This window comes from Chiloscyllium plagiosum, unplaced genomic scaffold (genome assembly GCF_037043375.1).
Source record: "Chiloscyllium plagiosum isolate Xiang-an unplaced genomic scaffold, Cpla_swu_hap1 HiC_scaffold_22, whole genome shotgun sequence".
NCBI classification, from domain to species: domain Eukaryota; kingdom Metazoa; phylum Chordata; class Chondrichthyes; order Orectolobiformes; family Hemiscylliidae; genus Chiloscyllium; species Chiloscyllium plagiosum.
Genome location: NW_028270160.1, coordinates 14180595 through 14201266, shown reverse-complemented (window position 1 = coordinate 14201266; position 20672 = coordinate 14180595). Strand labels below are relative to the sequence as shown.

The window sequence follows — 20672 nt, the reverse complement described above, 5'->3', positions numbered from 1 at the left end:
TTGGTAAAGATTAAGTTTATTAAGCAGGAGAACTAGAAAAGCATAGAACCACTGCTACATCACAAAGAATGTCCAATTTTCTGAAGTTCATTTTCAGGAGTCACCATGCAGTTCCGTTTTTATGTCAGCTTTGCTGGAATGTTAATACAGTTTTGGGTCATGTTTACTGAACATGGAAATCACATCCAAGAGGAGAAACCTCTGTTTTAACAAAAATCACACAAACAGGTAACTGTTCAGATCTCTCCAAATCAATGGCCTTACTTGCTAAATTCTTCCAGTGTTAAATAGTTTTTGATTTTGACATTTCATATTTAATTTTATAGACTGGTAATACTTTCAGCAAAAGAAATTAAAAGCATTAATCTATTCAATAAAAGTAATATACATCTCTACTCAATGGCAAATCAGTAAGTGGAATTAACAGCACACTAAGGGCCATTTGGCTCAACTGGTCCACTGGTGATAATGCTCCACATAAGTCCCGACCACCCTACCATATTAGCCAATACTTGTATTCCTCTCTCATTCATGCACTTACCTAACTTTCCCCCCGAATGTATCTATGCTATCCACTTAATTTTCTCTACATGGTAGCAAATTCCACATTATAAGTGCTTTGAAATAAAAGGAGTGCCAGCTTAATCTTTATTAACATCTCCCTATACTACCCAGAGCCCAGGCCCTGCCATGGCTCTGGTATCCTGCTGGGATATACTTTTAATTCTGCCTGCTCCAAAAGACCAACATCCACAAATCAAGATGGATTTTTAATCTTTATGGCAGGAAGCATTTAATTGAAATCTCGTCACTTTGCTCAAAAACTGCATGAATCCATGAAAGATTCTGTAAATCTGTTTTTTTAGATTAGAATCAGTCGGAACATTGTGACACAGACAGTCTCACACCTTAAATGCATTATCTGGGCCATATGACACCAACTGTTAAAGTTCATTTGAGAATGTTAACGTTAAAAAAGCTCTGCAATTTACATATGAAAGAACTGAAACCAACATGTTCATTCTACAAGATGAAAGATTTAACAAACAATCCTGGAATTTTTCAATATATTATTTGAGTTACATCACACTGTAAAACTTTGCTACAAATTCTGTTTCTTATGATCTTATACGCCACAACCACCTGATAAAGGAGCAACGCTCCGAAAGCTAGTGCTTCCAAATAAACCTGTTGGACTATAACCTGGTGTTGTGTGATTTTTAACCCTAACACATACTTCCTGAAGCTCACATCAGGTGATGGAGGGTTTAACCAATGCTACTTTTCCTAGCCTAGGATCCAATAACGCAGACAGCTGCTGTCCCATTGAAATGAGCTACTCAACACAGATCATGAATCCAAAAATGATTGTGTTGTTTGTATGCTTGAATGTGAAGCAAGATGTATCTCTACCTTAGAGGGCAGAGATTTAGCTACAATGGCTACAATCTGTTAGGCAATTGAATATAAAACCAATCGACCCAAAAACATGTATTGGTTGCCATTCAGGTCTTCCTCCGTATAAAACCTCACAGAAATGCTAAATGGTGAAGTTCTATCAAAAATGAACTCAATCCATTTCCCACTTCTCACCTTCTCCTAAAGTGTATTAGCCACAGGAAAAAGATTTGAATCTCTTGCAGCAAAGGAGGAATCTCGTAACTGAGATACCGGAGCCAACTGGAATTGAAAAGCTTGAAGCTTAATGTCTGCTGGCTACAGGGTTATACTTGTCACTAGCCCTGAGCTTACTGTGGCCTCCAACTTAAAAATTCAAATATGCAGCACTATCTCCTATTTGTAGCAGTTTTTCTGAGTGTTTGCCCTTTCTGTTAACATCTGATCTCACCAACACAGAAGACCAGCCTCCAAGCTTCCAGTGATCTTTGTCCTGTTGTTTAAAGGATTGGGATGCGTGAGGGTTCCCACAACCTGCGTGCCAGGTCAGAGCATTGCTGAATGATGAACTCTGTGGGAATGACACCCAGGTGGATAGTGAGCAGCTCAAAGCACTTGATCACCTCCAAGCTGTGGTTCTTGCCATAATATCGCAGTAGCTTCCTGAGAAAGAGATAGAATAAATGTTGTATGACGCATGTTGTAAAATCTAGATACGGTATATTTCAAGCCCCAACACTTACTGTCACCACCTCACATGAAAACTAGAGATTACAACAGCACACAAGCCTATAAATACAAATAATATTTGTATCTCTGTAAATATATGGACAGAGAATAGAAACAAGAAGCTGAGTATCACTTAACATGTTAATAATTTATTTCCAAACCTATTTCACAAGTAAACTAAAAATGTTAGTTGCTTTTGTGTAAGTAAATTTGACAAGTGGCTGTTACCAAATCTGCCCTTGGTTTTTATTTTGTTTTATTCCATACATTTCCTTTCCAGCTCTTAAACATGGTTACCAGCCAAAACAAACCCCAACTTATTCTCTACTCAGAAGGTGACAGGCCTACAGTGTTCTGTGTCATTTCAATGTACTGCTGTATTTTGAAATCCAGACCAATGTTCCTAGGAATACTGAATGTGTTAACAAGATTTAATTGCTCTGACATTTTAAAAACACTGGTACACTTAAATTTTCTTAAATATGAATCTTCTCTTGTACAGATAAAGAGGCTTTCCTCCAAACTCAGCTGCTTTAAACTGGGAAGCAGTTTGGTGTCCTCTTTCAAAACAATCACCAAAACCGGAACAGAGATTAACTTCAGAACATTGTGGCTTCAAACCCCACCTTCTGTTCTGGGACAATGCTCCAGTACATTGCACCGCTGCGGCACCAGCACATTCATTGGTGCTTTTGTCAGAGAAGTGTGCAGTACAGAAACAGACTCTTCAGTCCAACTCGTCCATGCCAACCAGATAGCCTAAATTAAATTAGTCCCATTTGCCAGCATTTGGCCCATATCCCTTGAAACCCTTCCTATTCCTATACCCATCCAGATACCTTTTAAATGTTGTAATTGCAAGCACCCTCTATGTTAAAAAGTTCCATTTAAGTCCTTTTTAAATCTTTCTGCTCTCACCTTAAACCTATGCCCTCTAGTATGTAGACTCCCCCACCCCAGGGAAAAACCTTGTCTATTTACCCTATCCATGCCCCTCATGATTTTATAAACCTCTACAAAGTCACCACTCAGCCTCAGACACTTCAGGGAAAACAGCCCCAGCCTATTCAACCTCTCCCTACAGCTGAAACCCTCCAACCTTGACAACATTCTTGTAAATCTTTTCTGAACCCCTTCGAGTTTCACAACATCATTCCTATAGCATGGAGACCAGAATTGCACACAGTATGCCAAATACGGCCTAACAAATGTCCTGTACAGCTGCAACATGACATCCCAACTCCTGTACTCAATGCACTGACCAATAAAGGGAAGCATATTAAATACCTTTATCACTATCCTATTTACCTGCGACTCTACTTTTAAGGAGCTATGAACTTGCACTCCCGGGTGTCTTTCTTCAGCAACACTCCCCAGGATCTTACCATTAAGTGTATAAGTCCTGCCTTGATTTGCCTTTCAAAAACACAGCACCTCACATTTATCGAAATTAAACTCCATCTGCCACTCATCGGCCCATTGGCCCAACTGATCTCATCAACAAAATCTTCAGGCTTTCCACAAGTATTCCAAACAGCAGTCCCAGTCCCTTATTCACAAATCATATTATTGAAGCCTCACGCTTAGAAGCCAAACAAAATTTTGCAAAAATGTTGTACCTGTAATAATCACCAGTTAAAATCCCAATCGGAGCAGAGTCATCAGACAGCACTGGCAGTTCTATGACTGGTAACTTGTAACCCTGATTTGTAAAATTGAAAGAAGACAAAATGTTAGGGTCGATCAAATGCCACCACACAACAACTTGAGAAGAAACACGTATAATTCTCATCGGAAGGAAAACAGCATCATTGCTGGAGCTTGTTCATATAAGACATTACATAAGTGGTATATTCTGCCAGTCTGCAGTGTGCTTCGAAGATGCTTACTTTCCCTTCTTGAAGATACAATACACGAGCTCTGTGAAGGAACTGTAAGCTCACACATGTCCTTTATTGTGTCTGTGTGGGGTAGTCCACACTTGATTAAAATATTAATTTCAAAAGATACTCACACTTTCATTCTCAAACCAAAGGAAATAGCAGCAGTAGTAGTCTCCATCACGGAATGTGAGTGTGGTGTATCCCTTCTGCAAATACCTGCGTCCCATACCAACCAGAGACCACACCTGGTAAAGAGGAAGACCTTTAGTTAAAAACATTCACACAGAAACACATATAATGCAATGACATATATAACAAATCACAATTATACTGATGCTAGAGAAGTGATTGCTGGGCATCTTGCTGAGATATTTGTATCATCGATAGTCACTGGTGAGGTGCCAGAAGACTGGGGGTTGGTTAACGTGGTGCCACTGTTTAAGAAGGGTGGTAAGGACAAGCCAGGGAACTATAGACCGGTGAGCCTGACCTCGGTGGTGGGCAAGTTGTTGGAGGGAATCTTGAAGGACGGGATGTACATGTATTTGGAAAGGCAAGGACTGATTAGGGATAGTCAACATGGTTTTGTGCGTGGGAAATCATGTCTCACAAACTTGATAGAGTTTTTTGAGGAAGTAACAAAGAGGATTGATGAGGGAAGAGTGGTAGATGTGAACTTTATGGACTTCAATAAGACGTTTGACAAGGTTCCCCATGGGAGACTGATTCGCAAGATTAGATCTCATGGAATACAGGGAGAACTAGCCATTTGGATACAAAACTGGCTCAAAGGTAGAAGACAGAGGGTGGTGGTGGAGGGTTGTTTTTCAGATCGGAGGCCTGTGACCAGTGGAGTGCCACAAGGATCGGTGCTGGGTCTTCTACTTTTTGTCATTTACATAAATGATTTGGATGCGAGCATAAGAGGTACAGTTAGTAAGTTTGCAGATGACACCAAAATTGGAGGTGTAGTGGACAGCGAAGAGGGTTACCTCAGATTACAACAGGATCTGGACCAGATGGGCCGATGGGCTGAGAAGTGGCAGATATAGTTTAATTCAGATATGCAAGGTGCTGCATTTTGGGAAAGCAAATCTTAGCAGGATATATACACTTAATGGTAAGGTCCTGGAGAGTGTTGTTGAACAAAGAGACCTTGAAGTGCAGGTTCATAGCTCCTTGAAAGTGGAGTCGCAGGTAGATAGGATAGTGAAGAAGGCGTTTGGTATGCTTTCCTTTATTGGTCAGAATATTGAGTACAGGAGTTGGAAGGTCATGTTGCGGCTGTACAGGACATTGGTTAGGCCACTGTTGGAATACTGTGTGCAATTCTGGTCTCCTTCCTATCGGAAAGATGTTGTGAAACTTGAAAGGGTTCAGAAACGATTTACAAGGATGTTGCCAGGCTTAGAGGATTTGAGCTATAGGAAGAGGCTGAACAGGCTGGGGCTGTTTTCCCTGGAGCGAGAGGATGGGGGGGGTGACCTTATAGAGGTTTACAAAATTATGAGGGGCATGGATAGGATAAATAGACAAAGTCTTTTCCCTGGGATCGGGGAGTCCAGAACTAGAGGGTATAGGTTTAGGGTGAGAGGAGAAAGATATAAAAGAGACCTAAGGGGCAAATTTTTCACACAGAAGGTGGTACGTGTATGGAATGAGCTGCCAGAGGAAGTGGTGGAGGCTGGGGCAATTGCAACATTTAAGAGGCATTTGGATGGGTATATGAATAGGAAGGGATATGGGCTGGGTGCTGACAGGTAGGACTAGACTGGGTTGGGATATCTGGTCGGCATGGACAGTTTGGACCGAAGGGTTTGTTTCCATGCTGTACATCTGTATGACTCTATGAGTGTTAATACTGGCACCGATTAAATGGATATGCCCTTTGAGCTATCAAAGGGTAATGGGGAGCCTGTGTATATGTCACCACATTTGAATACTGAAGTAATCTCAAGATAGCTTAAAAGTGCATAAGCCCATTGCTCAGCAAGACATTACATAACATTGGGTAGTCATTACTACTGCTAATTGTAGAAGTACCAAAATAAGCCCACTGACATTGGTCACTGAAAGCTCCAGGGTGAACTCTGACAATGAATAAACACAAGAGCCCATAACTAGACAACACAGGAGATGAGTGAGCAGGGACCATATCACTTTGCAGATACATCAGGTAGATAACGAGCAGGAAAACTGAGACCACATAACAATGCCACTAATGTGTCTAATTATTAAGCTGCCAATATGAAATCATCACAAGTAGGCAGTTCATCAAATGCCACCAGGAGAGTGATAATATTCGAAAAGGTGTTGAGAAACAACATCAGAAACATAACTTGTATTGAATACTCTGACAGCAACCTGCAGTGGTCCCAGTAAGGATCGCTATCTGTATATCCAATTCTACCTTGAAAAGATATACACACAGCATTCGCTAGCCAGAAGAAACTCAAAATTGCTGCAGGGTCCCAACTTTGATTTAAATATTTATGTGATTTCTCTCTCATTCATGATGACAATAAAGCTATAGGCCATTAATCTAAACCAAACATGAGCAGTCACACTTCAGAAAAGAGCTTCTCGCAGCATTTACCACAATCTCCTTATCTTCTTTCAAACAGGAAATGAATGGGAAAACACTTGTGAGATTATTTAATTACGACTAATTTGAGGGAACCAAGTAATGACACTGGCTTTTCAAACCCAGCTCAGAAGAATAGTAAGAATTGAAACTACTTTGTACCTTGAAATGAATAAACTCAGTTCAGGTCCTAAAATAATGAACAAAATAAAATTCCTGTGTTACCCCTGGCTATACCATTGCTAATAAGAGAGCAGACAGTGAAGTAGAAAAACAAAGCAGTGATCTGGTACTGGTGTCTATCTGAGTGTTCAGCTAATGAGCATTGTAGTAGATGCTACTCTTTATTTAATCATACATTCTGAAATTATTTCAATTTCCAAAAATGACCTTGGAGTTGCCCATCACAAAGAATAGCATAAGTTTGCTGTAAGCATTTTGCATGTCTAATAAGGGAAGGACGTACACAATGAATTGTAGGTTCATAGGGAGTACTAAGGAACAAAGGACATAGTAGGCTATGGACCAAATGCAGGTAAATGGGGGATTACAGTCGGTTCTGCTATAATGAATGTTTCTTCAACATGAATTGGCTTTAATGTGATTAAAGAGTTTAGACCATTATTTGTAGAATACTAATATTTCTTACCTATATTGGCTATAATACGAATCCAACCCCATTAGTTTAAATGGAGCGGCGACTGCGCGACTTTCTTACAGCGCAAGATTGCACAAGAATGGAACTATCGCGTTATATCAGAACCGACCGTAGTATAGTTTGGTGTTTGTGGGTCAGCATAGACATGGAGGGCTGAAGAACCTGTTTCTATGCTGTATGATTCCAGCCCATTTTCCAAGGTGTACCTTGCTTTTGATAAATGAAGCCAATGGTCCTTTCCCCAGCTCTGTGGATTTTTCTGATACATTTAAGGAAGGTGCAATCATTTGACCAACAGTCCGATCCACATAGATGAAATGAATGAGTCCTGGGAAATCTTTCAGATAGGTATAATCCCAAGTTAAGGAAAACTTTGAGGAATTAAAGGCTTCACAATACTAGTAATGTCAAAAGTAGTAATGACAGAATACCAGATTCAAACTTTACCAAACAGTAGTGTTAAAGATAATTAAACATGGTGCAACTTCAATTTTCTGAAATAATAACTGAACTCAACATGGTTCAGTAGGAAGCACGAGAGGAAGGAATACTAATATTCATATCATGCCTTTCACCGCCTTGGATGACACAATGGAGTGTTAATGAAGTGATTTTGGACTGTAGACATTGCTGTAATATAGGAAATATAGCAGCCTGATTGAACACAGCCAGCTCCCAGAAGCTGCAATATGATAATGGCCAGGCAATCTGCTTCAATGATGTTGGTTAGGGGTAAGGTAGCAGCCAGGATGCCAGTGAGAAATTCCCTTCACCCAAAAGTGCACCAAATCTTTAAAACCATACACAAGGGAGCAGATAGGGTGCCAATTCCAAATTACTTCCTCAGTTACTGCATTGAAGTTCTGATGAAGGGCTTTTGCCCGAAACATCGATTCTCCTGCTCCTCGGATGCTGCCTGACTGGCTGTGCTTTTCCAGCACCACTCTAATCTAAACTCTGATTTTCAGCATCTGCAGTCCTCACTTTTACCTAGTGCATTGAAGTGTCAGCATGGATTATGTCAGGAGTAGGATTTCAACCTGGCTCAGGAGCGAGCACAGCTCCTGTGCTCACTGAGCACAGTTGATACTCAATGACAAATCTTTCTTACTGGTTCTACTAGCCAAGTGACAGGAGGTATCTCAAAGTGAAAATTAGAACTGGCTTCCTCACATTTTCTTTCTCTCAAGAAGGCAGTAGAGTACAATCTCACAGGTGGAGCTACTTTCCAATGTTTCACCCACGATCCAGTCTTTCCCGATAGGCACAGCGTTGAACAGCCATCTGTAAGCATCACTGTGGTATCAAACTGTCCTCCCCCATATGGAAACACAAATACTCCAGTACGAGTAAGTATAATGTAGATGAGAGCAAAAACAAGGCCTGTTTGTTTTCTCCACTCCCACTGCAGATGTTTTAGCCTATGAGCCTGTGCCTCAGCCAAGTCATCACAACAATTTGAACCTTTGTGTTCCCTGGGATGCCTCATTCAGTTGCACACTTCTTACCAAGCGACACATGGGGGAACAAGAAGAAATGATGATATGGAGGTGAAAAAGATTTTAAATAAATAGAGCAGAGGGATAGCTGGAAGACATCGCTAAAATAAAATGACTGATTAAATCACCCAAGAACATTTTATAGTGGGCAATTCAAGCCTACTCTGGGCTGCAGCTGAACAGCAGGTATTTTCACTTGCAGCATAAAAGAGAGGCAGATGGTGATTCAGAAAGATGGAAATAAAAGCATGGGACGTGGGCATAAAATACAAAACAATTTTGTGAGATAGGACAATACTGAGAAATTAGAATCAAGGTATATTTGCTACAGCACCTCATTAACATACGATCACGAGGCTCTTTAAAGGCAGCTTTGTGATCAGGTAAAATTTAAAAGTAAGAACAAATAAAACTGCATAGCACAAAATTTAGGTTCATTCTTCACTATTCTTCAGTTTCTCCAATGAGCAGTGCTTTGTAGATCTTGTAACTTTAGCAGCAGAATGCCCAAGATGAGGAAACAGTAAAGCAACACTGGGATAAATAAATTAAGAACAGAGTTGGAAAAGGAAGGTTTTCCTGTTAATTTCTGGTACATACATGAGCTTCCAAACTACTCAGTCACTGCTGTAATTATAAAAGATTATAAGACATTGACTGTTTGTCTAGTTTTACAGGTGTAAGTAGTCCTATGATAGCTCACCTGAGTGACTGATGTCACTTGCAACCCCAGAGGATTAGTTGGCTATATGGTGTGTCACAGGGAGCCCATGCCCATCCCAGTCTGCGCCGGTGATGTACTGCAAGTGGCCCCAAGTAGTGACCAAGAGCAGCCATCCTAGTTAATTCTTGCTCTCACACTACCCACCCCACTGCCACCTTGTGCATCCCACCCATCCCTTCCACTTCTCCTCTCACCAGACCTAGCTTTCGGGTCACCATTCAAACTGGTATCCTAACTGAGATCAAGTTACTAATCAGGGATCAGCAATTAAACCTGTGATATGGAAGAGATTATGCTTAAAACAATTTTTTTTAGAAAAGAGTTTTCTCTAACAGATAATTATTGCCAAACAAGGATATGATATCACTGTAGTGTTCCTCTTGCTCTTGACCAAGAGAAAATCCTTCCAGTCCATCAGCTTCTCCCTGCAGTGACAGAAGAGACTTCACCATAATGTGAAAACCTATGTGATTCAAATATACACATCCACACATACATTCTCACTGCACCAAATCAAACAACAGAATACCCAAGTCTTGAGATTTGCAGTGCAGGTTGAGGTTCTGGATGTAAGTTTGCTCACTGAGTTGGAAGGTTCATTTTCAGATGTTTTGTCACCATACTAGGTAACATCATCAGTGAGTTTCCGGTGAAGCACAGGTGTTATGACCCACGTTCTATTTATGTGTTTGGGTTTCCTTGGGTTAGTGATACCATTTCCTGTGGTGATGTCATTTCCTGCATTTTTTTTTCCAGAGGGTGGTAAATGGGGTCCAAATTGACATGCCATGCTTCGAGGAATTCTTGTGCGCCTCTTTGTTTGGCTTGTCCAAGGATGGATGTGTTGTCCCAGTCAAAGTGGTGTCCTTCCTCATCTGTATGTAAGGATACTAGTGAGAGTGGGTCATGTCTTTTTGTGGCTAGTTAATGTTCATATATCCTGGTGGCTAGTTTTCTGCCTATTTGTCCAATGTAGTGTTTGTTACAGTCCTTGTACGGTATTTTGTAAATGACATTAGTTTTGCTTGTTGTCTGTATAGAGTCTTTCAAGTTCATTAGCTGGTGTTTTAGTGTGTTATGGATTTGTGTGCTACCATGATGCCAAGGGGTCTGAGTAATCTGGCGGTCATTTCCAAGATGTCTTTGATGTAGGGGAGAGTGGCGAGGGTTTCTGGACACATTGTGTCTGCTTGTTTGTGTTTATTGCTGAGAAATTGGTGGATTGTGTTCATTGGGTACCTGTTCTTTTTGAATACATGGTATAGGTGATTTTCCTCTGCATTTCGTAGTTCCTCAGTGTGTGCTGGCTTGTTGAAATAATGTTCTGATGCAGCTTTGTTTGTGGGTGTTGGGATGATTGATCAGTAGTTCAGTATTTGGTCTGTATGTGTCGTTTTCCTGTAGACGCTGGTTTGAAGTTCCCTACTGGCCGTTCGCTCTTCTGTGACATTTAGGAACGGCAGTCTGTTGTTGTTTTCCTCTTCTTTACTGAATTTTATGCCAATAAGAATATTACTGATGGTCTTGAAGATTTCCTCTAATTTGTTTCCCTTATTGATGACAAAGGTGTCATCCACGTAGTGGACTCAAAGTGTGGGTTGGATGATTGGCAGTGCTGTTTGTTTGAGTATCTGCATTACTGTCTCTGTTAAGAATCTTGATATTGAATATCCCATGGCTGTTCTGTTAGTGTGTCTGTAGGTTTTGTTACTGAAAGTGAAGTGGGTGGTAAGGCATATGTCCACTAGCTTGACGATGTTGTCCTTGCTGATGAAGTTGGTGGTGTTTGGTGTATGTGTCTTGGTTCTTCTAATAGTGTAGTCAGTGTTTCTTTGGCCAGGTTGATGGATGTGAACAGGGCTGTTACGTCAAAAGATGCAATTATTTCATCCTCTCCTATCTCAGTGTCTTTGATCGTGTTCAGAAATTCTTGGGTGGAGTGAATGGAGTGGCTTGAGTCTTCTACTAAGTGTTTTAGTCTTTGGTGTAATTCCTTGGCTAATCTGTTCATTGGTTTTCCAGGTAGCGAAACTATGGGTTGGGGGGGGCTCCTGGTTTGTGAATTTTAGGTAATCCATAGAAGCGTGGTGTGTTGGATCCATCTGGTTTCATTTTTTGGAAGTCTGTCTTGTTTAATTCTCCAGATTTCTGAAGGTGATTCAGTTCTCTAGTTGTAGGGGTCAGGTCTATCGCCACCTGTTGGTAAATGTTGGTATCGGCAAGCAGTACGTTCACTTTCTCAATGTAGTCTGTTCAGCTTAAAATGATTGTCACGCATCCTTTGTCTTCAGGTATCCTTATATAGAGATGAGGAAGGACACCACTGGGAAAATTCATTCATCCTAGGACAAGCCAAACAGAGACAAGCCAAACACGAGAATTCCTAGGAGCACGGCTTTCCAACCAGAACTCTATTAACAAACACATTGACTTGGACCCCATTTACCACCCTCTGAGATAAAGGACAGGAAATGACGCCATCACAGGAAATGGCATCACCAACCTTAGGAAACCTAAACATATAAAGAACAAGTGAGTCATAACACCAGTTCTTCATCGGAGGCTCACTGATTATGTTAGCTACTATGGTGACAAAACGTCTGAAAATAAACCTTTCAGCTCATCGAGCAAACTCACATCCAACAGAATACCCATTAGTTATGTTATATAGGTCGCCTAAAATCTAACCCAATTCCATCTTCATCAAATGCCCATTTTGCATAATTCCAGCATTTTGTGGAGCATTTTGTTCATCACCGAAAATTTTCAGTTAACGAATGCAAATTATATGACAATATTTAATTGTGTTGAGATAGGAAAGTGCTGAGAAATTAGAATCAGGGCAGTCTTGCTAGAGCACCACAATAATGTATTATCACAAGGCTTTAAGGAGACAGCTATGTGATCAGGCGGCATTTAAAAGTAAGAACAAATAAAAACTGCACAGCATTGATCTTAGGTTAATCTTTAATCATTACTAATCAGGTTCTCCCATTACTTCTCATCATGAGCCCAGAATGGCAATTAATAACAAAATAAAACAAGATTATCTATGAATGCAAGATACAGAGAATATAATAAAAACTATAATGAAGTGATTTTATCAAGGGTTCTAGTTGACCGTTCCAACAGTTCAAGCCTCTGTCTCGTTTTCTGAAATCATCCCAACTCCTCAATTGGGTGCTACTATAGGAAAGGGATCAATCTGTCTCCAGCATGCACTAAGGTCAATCTATCGAGGGAGAGGTGATGACCTTGTGATATTATCATTGGACTGTTAATCCAGAGACCCAGGTAATGTTCTGGGGACCCAGGTTTGAATCCTATTGTTAGTGGAATTTGAATTCAATAAAAATCTGGAATTACGGAGTTTAATGGTGACCACGAATCCATTGTAGATTGTTGGGAAAACCCATCTGGTTCACTAATGTCCTTTAGAGAAGGACATCCTTACCTGGTCTAGCCCACATGTGACTACAGACCCACAGCAATGTGGGTGACTGTTAACACCCGTCTGGGCAATTAGGGATGGGCAATAAATGCCAGCCCGGCATCCCATGAATTTAAAAAACTACATCCTTCCACCTACTCACAGGAATACGTACTGAACAATTTTTAGTATCTTGGTTTGTAGGTTCAGAGACAAATGCTGAGAGTCGCCTGCAGGTTTCAACAGGAAGTACTGCTGATACACTAAGCACAGTTGGCTCTTCACATTCCGACATGCTTGTAAGAGTCTGCAAAACAATGAATATTCATCAAGATAGAACAAAAAAACATTTTGGATATACCAAAATATCATTTGTTATTTCTCGGATACTGAAGCAAGTCATATCCATATGTGGCGATACCTGGACAACTTTCAGGCTTGGGCTATTCAGTGGTAAATAAGATTCACACCAATCAAGTGCAATGACCATCTCTAACAAGAAAGAATATTGCCACCTCCAGTTAATGTTTAACGGCAATTACAATTGCTGAGTCCCCTGTTATCAACATCCTACGGTTACACATTGATCAAAAACTGTACTGCCATTTAAATACTATGACTACAAAAGCAGGTCAGAGGCTGTGAATTCTCCAGAGAGTAATTCACCTCTTGTTTCCCAAAGCATGTCCACCATCTACAAGGCGCAAGTCAATAGTGTGTTGAAATTCACCCCATTGGCCTGTAGACTGCAGCTACAATAACACTCAAAAAAGCCAACACCTTTCATGTTTGATTGATCCCCATTTTCAATACAGATGCTCTCCACCTCTGAAGCAAGGTAGCAACAGTGAGTACTGTCTACAAGGTACACTGCAGCAACTCAACAAGGCAATTGTAACAGCACCTTCCAAACCCAGGACTGCCCCCAACCAGAAGCATGCTGTTAGCAGATACATGGGAACACCACCATCAGCAAACTCCCCTCCAAGCCACATAATATCTGACAGAGAAATATATCACTATCTGGACCAACATCAAAGGGTTACTATTATTAGCCTCAGTACCTTGCATTAGAGAAATGGAGAAATGCCAAAGTTGACAATCTTTACCACTAGGAGAAAGTGAGGACTGCAGATGCTGAAAACCAGAGTCGAGAGTGTGGTGCTGGCAAAGCACAGCAGGTCAGGCAGCATCTGAGGAGCAGGAGAATCAATGTTTCGGGCATAAGCCCTTCATCAGGTAGGTGACCTGCTGTGCTTTTCCAGCACCACACTCTAATCTTTACCACTAGTCAGTGAGCTTGACTAGAAAGTGCACAATAGGTGGAGGCAGGATTTGGCTTAGTTCTTTGGAAGGCCATATGACTGACTAGCACTCAATATGACAGGACTATATAAACACCTTGTGTCGAGTCTACTTCTGCATTCAAATCATCATCCAAAGTGTTTGAGTAATGTTAGAATGGATGATATTTAAAAGGACACAGCTAAAGATAGTTCCCTTGCATTCATACTCACTCTTGAGAACTTCCAGCATCAGGTTTGGAAAATGCTTTGTTCTTGAAGTCCACCCAAGCAGACTGCAGCTAAAGTGAACATTGAAAAGCATAGAGTATCTTTAATAATGTATTGGTGCAGATAGTACAAAAATTACAATTTGAATAGATTGAAGAGATCAATAGCAATTCTTACAGTACTGTCAGTGAACACAAGAGTATTAACAGATTATAGTGGAGGATTAGCAGAATAGGACACAGGTTTCTGAAGAAGCTCAAACTGTACAAATTCTTACCTCACATTTGTCATTCTTTTCTCCTACATTGACAAGTCAGAGAAGTTTAGTTTGGGGTTACCCAGCCACAAACGCTTGCTCTGTTAAGATTGTTTTTCTGCTTGTTCTTGCATAAACACTAAAAATTGCTGGAAGCATTTTGGTCTGGAAGAAAAGTTAATTGACTTGAAACACAAACTTTCTTCCTTTCTCCACAGATGCTACGAGACCAGCTGAGTTTTAACCAGCATTTTCTGTGTCAATTTCAGAATTCCAGCAATCATAGTTTTTGTTTGGACACATTCTTGAACTTGACATTGACCTGCACTATGGCCCTACACCAAGATTTTGCAATAACTGATCATTACTCCACAACTTTACCTGACGTTTCTGGACTCCGACAGCCTTTACAAACTTCTCCATCCTCTGTCGAAGGTCAGGCATGTTAGGGTAAATCCGTGAAGAATGGCCCAGTTCCTGTCCATCACTTAGCTTGGCCTCTAGAACATTGAATGCATCCAAAAGCTGATATAGAGACACCGCAACATGACTGGATGACATCTGCTGATAAAGAAACAAAACATACACAGATATACTCAGGATAAAATAATCTGATTATCAGACAGAGGAGCTGTTGGAAGTATGCAGGCATATTTTGCACAAGTCAAATAGAAACATCCTTTGTAGATGCACTTTCAGCCCCTGTCATTCTGTTACGCTATATGCTGCTCTGACAAATTTAACCCATGGATCCATAAACTAAGGGCAAAGCCATCATTGGAAACATTTGACTTTGTAACGAAGACTAAGAACTCCACATAACAGTGCAAAACGTATTGAAATTAATTAATTAAGTAGACTATTCACCTCAAAGTGGAACTGTCATGATTTCAGACTCTTAGAGCCTGCTGCTCTCAACTGGGAGAAAAGAATAAATGATTTACACATTATTATTTACACATAAATTATTTTCATTTTCGCATATCAATTGTTCTCTTTGTAAAAGATTTATCCAATCTCCATTCACGTGTTTAGAGGGAGCCTCAATAATCAATACGAAAGATAAAATCCTTCCTCATAAGGTAGGAAAGCTTATTTTCAGCTACAGCCCTTTCGAACCAATAAAAAAACAATATTTTGCTTCCAGATTCTGACTGATTTTTTTTACCTCATTTACTGGTTTTTCCATAAAAACGAGTGATTCTTACGTGATATTGCATTAATTAGACCATAGGGATCAATGTAAAGCTTTGTAGTTCCTGGAGTAGGATCTTCATCTAGTGGTATAAGTGTGCAGTTACAATATTGAGCACAGACTGGAATCCATTCTATAAAAAGGACTTGGGAGAAAATAAAGAGGGTAGGTGCAGATTTACTTAGGTACTGCCTACTATGAAGAAACACAAAGAGTGCTTTGAGAAATGAGGGCTGTCTAGGTTAGGCTCGAGAAAGTTATGGAGCAGTTTCATCATTGTTTATAATTATGTAAGGGGGGGGAAAAAGTAGATAAATGCTGTTCCCAATGGTCAGAGAGTCCACAATGGTGCACAACAATCAAAACAGGAAAAAATGTGTTTAAATGGCACTAGGAGACCAGAATCTACCAACAGAATGAGTGATTGAAACAACGAATTTTAAAGCTGGAGTGATGGTTTCACTGTGGTGATGCACAAACAAGAAATGAATAATACATGCTGTAAACTAGATATAATATAAATGTTATTCTCACCTTTGTAAGCAGAACCAGAGAGATCCCAGGCCAGAGGGACAAGCAGTACATGTTGTGAGGCATCATGGGGCAGTAATTATCCTTTAGACTGGCATCAAGGAAAACTCTTTTGGGGGCAGAACTCCCTGAAAGAAGTGATGGCTGCTGGGTCTCTTCTGAAACCTGAATTCAGGAAACAGGGCATTATCCTGTGAAGATCACATTCTCCCAAACAGAAAAACCAGCATTCAGAGAGAAAAAGAAACTTCAACACCCTACATTGGTTAGTAGCTTCAGATAGTAATGACCCCAGACACTAACTTGTATAACGTGCTTTCTATCAGGAATCACTCCACAACAATTAGCAGCAGGAACCTTGGCTGTCTTTGGTTTCCTAGCTTTAGGACGCAAAGACCAATTACAATAGCTCTATTTCTAACATAGTCAGATCAGTAGTCAAACCAATAACCTTGCTGGAAAACTTCAGCAGATCTGGCAGCATCCGTGCAGAGAAATCAGAGTTGATGTTTCGGGTGACATGACCCTCCCATGATCTCATGTTCTAGAAACAAATTTTGTTCAGATTTAAACAATGTGATGCCCTAGTGTAATCCTTCTCCTGGTGCCTTACTTCACAGCTTTACTATCAACATTTACCCAACGTTACACCTTGTTCTTAATTTGCCTTTACAGTTTTTGTTCGTAGCCAGTCCTGCAGGGTTTAAGCTGGCTTTTCATAAACTCAATCCAACAAGAAGAGTAGATAAAAACCGAAAGGGCTGCGGATGCTGTAAATCAGAAGCAAAAACTGAAGTTGCTGAAAAGCTCAGCAGGTCAGGCAGCATGTGTGGAGAGAAATCAGAGTTAGTCAGAACTGAGGAAGGGTCACTCGACACAAAATGTTAACTCTGATTTCTCTCCTCAGATGCTGCCAAACCTGCTGAACTTTTCCACCAATTTGTCTCTGATGTACAGCATCCGCAGTTCTTTCAGTTTTTAAACCAATAACCTTATTTGCCTTGGTTTCAGCTACACCAGTTGAAACTTTATTGCTGGAACAGCACAGCAGGTCAGGCAGCATCCAGGGAACAGGAGATTCGACGTTTCGGGCACAGGCCCTTCCTCAGGAATCAGGACAAGTTTGAAATGGATGGGCTTATTGAAAGGTAAAGGAAAACCTAATGGCACCCCCCAGGCTGTGTTCTAGCTTTTGATCTTACTAAAAGCTAATCAAGCTGCTCTCACAGAGATCTCTTACAGCAACATTAGCATTCTAAGATTTTTAGCAAATTATCACTTTGAAGCTCTTTTTAATTCATCCATTTCAAACCTGAAACATTTTTGTTGTGTTCCTATATCATTTAAAACTTCTGCTTTAATACCTGTAAATGACCACTATCTGTAGATTCAAGGGGTTGCCCACTGACAGGAACAGAGATACTCAATTCACATAGACTTAAAAACCTGCCCTACGACCTTACCAGAGAAACACCGTGTCAGGTTCAAACCTAGATGGGCTACAGTCATTTCCTATTGCCTACCTGGATAACGGAGTTGGTGAGTTGGGATGTACACAAACTGCTCTCCACTGAGTCTTCTGAAGCAGGGGGGGTGGGGTTGGGAATAAAAAAAATACCAATCTGAACAGACATATAATTACAATCAGAACAAAACAGCTAAAGAGGAGGAAAGTAATTTAAATAGTTTTAAAGGGAGACAAAGTAAAAATGTGTGGTATACAGACTTTACATAGGCATTCTTCCACAGAAAGCAGCATTTTCACTGCATGCAGCATTTGTTACATAGACACGAGGGGGCAACTTTACTTTGTTTTTACAGAGACTGGTTCAAACGTGGAATGAACTGCCAGAGGAAGTGGTGGATACAGATGCAGTTACAACATTTAAAAAAGATGTTTGAATAAGTACGTGAACAGGAAAGGTTTGGAGGGATATGGACCAAATGCAAACTGGTGGGATAGTCTGGTTTGGGAACATGGTCAGCATGGACTAGTTGGACCAAAGGGTCTGTTTCCATGCTGTATGATTCTCTGGCTCTAATAGAGAGATTCAGGCAGCAAGATGCACTAGAAGATTAATAATTTACATCAAATAATTTATCCTAGATAAAAAATGCCTAGCTTGCGACAAACATATCATACAGATTGCCATCCCTGGTCACCAGGATAATTATCACCTACAGAGGCGTTACTGAGCATGGTGAACACTGCGACAGTGCAGGCTCACAGACATATTTTAGCACCACTTTTCTTTCCTGTTCAGCTCCTCATTGGCATACAGCCAATGTTAATAATCACTCATCAAAAATATCACCAGTCAAGCTGTGATTAGAGAGACTAAACACACTGCAGCTAGGAACTCATCTCCTGACTGTCCAAAGCCTATCCACCATCTCCAAGGTGCAGTCAAGAATGTAATGAAATACCCCCCAGCAGCCTGGATGAATGCAGCTCCAATAACATTCCTGAATCAGCCAGGACAAAGCAGCCCACTTGATTATCTCCACATCCACAAGCACCCACTCTCTCCATCACCAAGGCTCAGTAGTAGCAACGTGTACCACTTACAAGATGCACTGCAGAAATTAAGCAAAACTCATGAGACACCACCTTCCAAATCTATGAGCACTACCATCCAAAAGGACAAGGGCAGTAAATACATGGGAACACCATATCCACAAATTTCCATCCAAGCTATGTCATCCTGACTTGGAAATATATCACTGCTCCTTCATTGTCACTGGGTCAAAGTCGTGGAACTCCCCCCCTTTCAGGTCTGTGGTTCTACTTACACTAAATGAACTGCAGCAGTTCAAGAAAACAGCTTACCATTATCTTCTCAAAGACAATTCAAAATAGATTACAAATGCTGGTCCACATCCCATTAAGGAATAAAAAATGTTATCTCTAGGATCAGCCTGGTGGTTATGTTTTAGTTTTGATACACTTAAAGGAATATTCTGCAAATAACTGATTTTTATAAAATGTGAAATGGGTGTTGGGATTCCCTTTCAATAATTAAGATACAGCAAAACACAGCAAGTAGAGACAGGGTCCTGATGCAGCTTTGTTCTTTTGGTTGATCTGTACATACCTTCTCCATGTGCACCAAGTGACAATTCAGGAGCATTAACCTCTTCAGTTACTGGTGCATTCTCCAGATCCTATGAGCAAGCAATGTATCAGACTAGCAGGTTAAATTATCATCATTTAGAGTGAGACATTTTTAAAATTATTTTCTGGATTATTGAGTGTCATTACAGCAGGAATTTTAGTTCTGAGGGAGAGACCCTTTTTATTCTGGGCACCTGGTGTCAGTCTTGAATGAGGCCAGGCACTGCCCAACCTCACAAAAGCATGTCCCAGCAATCCCCCCTCCTCCACTGCACCATTGCTCACACCAGTCAAAGTTGTGGTCTTTTGCAGTGAGATCACCAATTAAATACCAAGACGCCAGTGACTGTGTGGGCCCCATCTCCCACCAAAACAGGACCTTGACATCAAAAGCACTGCATAGCCATCACGGCAGCTGGCAGAGGAACTTCCATTGATCAAAGCCCAAAGGATTTGAAAACCTTATCTGAAAGGTCAATGAATTGCACAGAACTCACCATTACACTTCTTCTCATACAATTAAACATTTGGGAAGTAAATTCAAATGTGGCATTCCATTAGCTCCTGGAACTTAAGCATCATCCTGATTTAGGAATTTACTATGATTTGACAGTGCAGGTTCACAAGACAGACCGCAAGATTGGTTGGCATGTACTTATTGAATTTTGCATTTTTACCCCACTACCAAATTCATGGAGAGACTTAGCGATCACAGACTGAAGCCCTACCTCGACAGTTAGTGCCTCTAAGTCGCTGTCACTTGGGTACAGATCTTGGGCAATCAGAATAAGTAAGAGTAAGTCTGAAGTTCTCAGGGAGCTGGCATTACGACTGTGGAGTGGATGGATAGATAAGACAGTCAGTAGGTATTTCTAGGAAATAAATAAGTTTGGTGATAAGATATTAAGTATTCATTTTGAATTTGAATCACTAATCTTACATTACTGCCAGTTGTTAAGTACAAAACTCAGTGAGCATTCATGACTATCAAACATGGAGATACAAGAATAATACTTGGCTAAAGTGAACCAATGTTCACATATTCAACAACACTTACTGGAGTCTGCATACATCATACTCAGATGGGAATTTAATTGGAATATTGGACTGTGGAACAGCATCACAGTGACCTGGTTGAGATGTACCCAATTACGCT

At 40.6% G+C, this 20672-nt stretch overlaps 1 protein-coding gene across 2 annotated transcripts in view; it reads right to left on the bottom strand.

The window, feature by feature from the left end:
• The window catches only part of hps1 (HPS1 biogenesis of lysosomal organelles complex 3 subunit 1), a 38288-nt gene continuing 17616 nt past the window's right edge, over positions 1–20672 (bottom strand). The window contains exons 6-17 of one of the 2 annotated variants that reach the window (XM_087998772.1): positions 20245–20347; positions 19497–19566; positions 17925–17980; positions 16405–16566; positions 15057–15239; positions 14423–14490; positions 13081–13212; positions 9835–9900; positions 7459–7600; positions 4142–4255; positions 3747–3829; positions 1–2061 (exon numbers count right to left, since the gene is read on the bottom strand). In XM_087998772.1, the coding sequence (XP_087854898.1) occupies positions 1899–2061; positions 3747–3829; positions 4142–4255; positions 7459–7600; positions 9835–9900; positions 13081–13212; positions 14423–14490; positions 15057–15239; positions 16405–16566; positions 17925–17980; positions 19497–19566; positions 20245–20347 (1342 nt within the window). In that variant the 3' untranslated portion in view covers positions 1–1898. The remainder of the gene's footprint in view (positions 2062–3746; positions 3830–4141; positions 4256–7458; positions 7601–9834; positions 9901–13080; positions 13213–14422; positions 14491–15056; positions 15240–16404; positions 16567–17924; positions 17981–19496; positions 19567–20244; positions 20348–20672) is intronic. The other variant, XM_087998773.1, reaches the window with a different exon arrangement.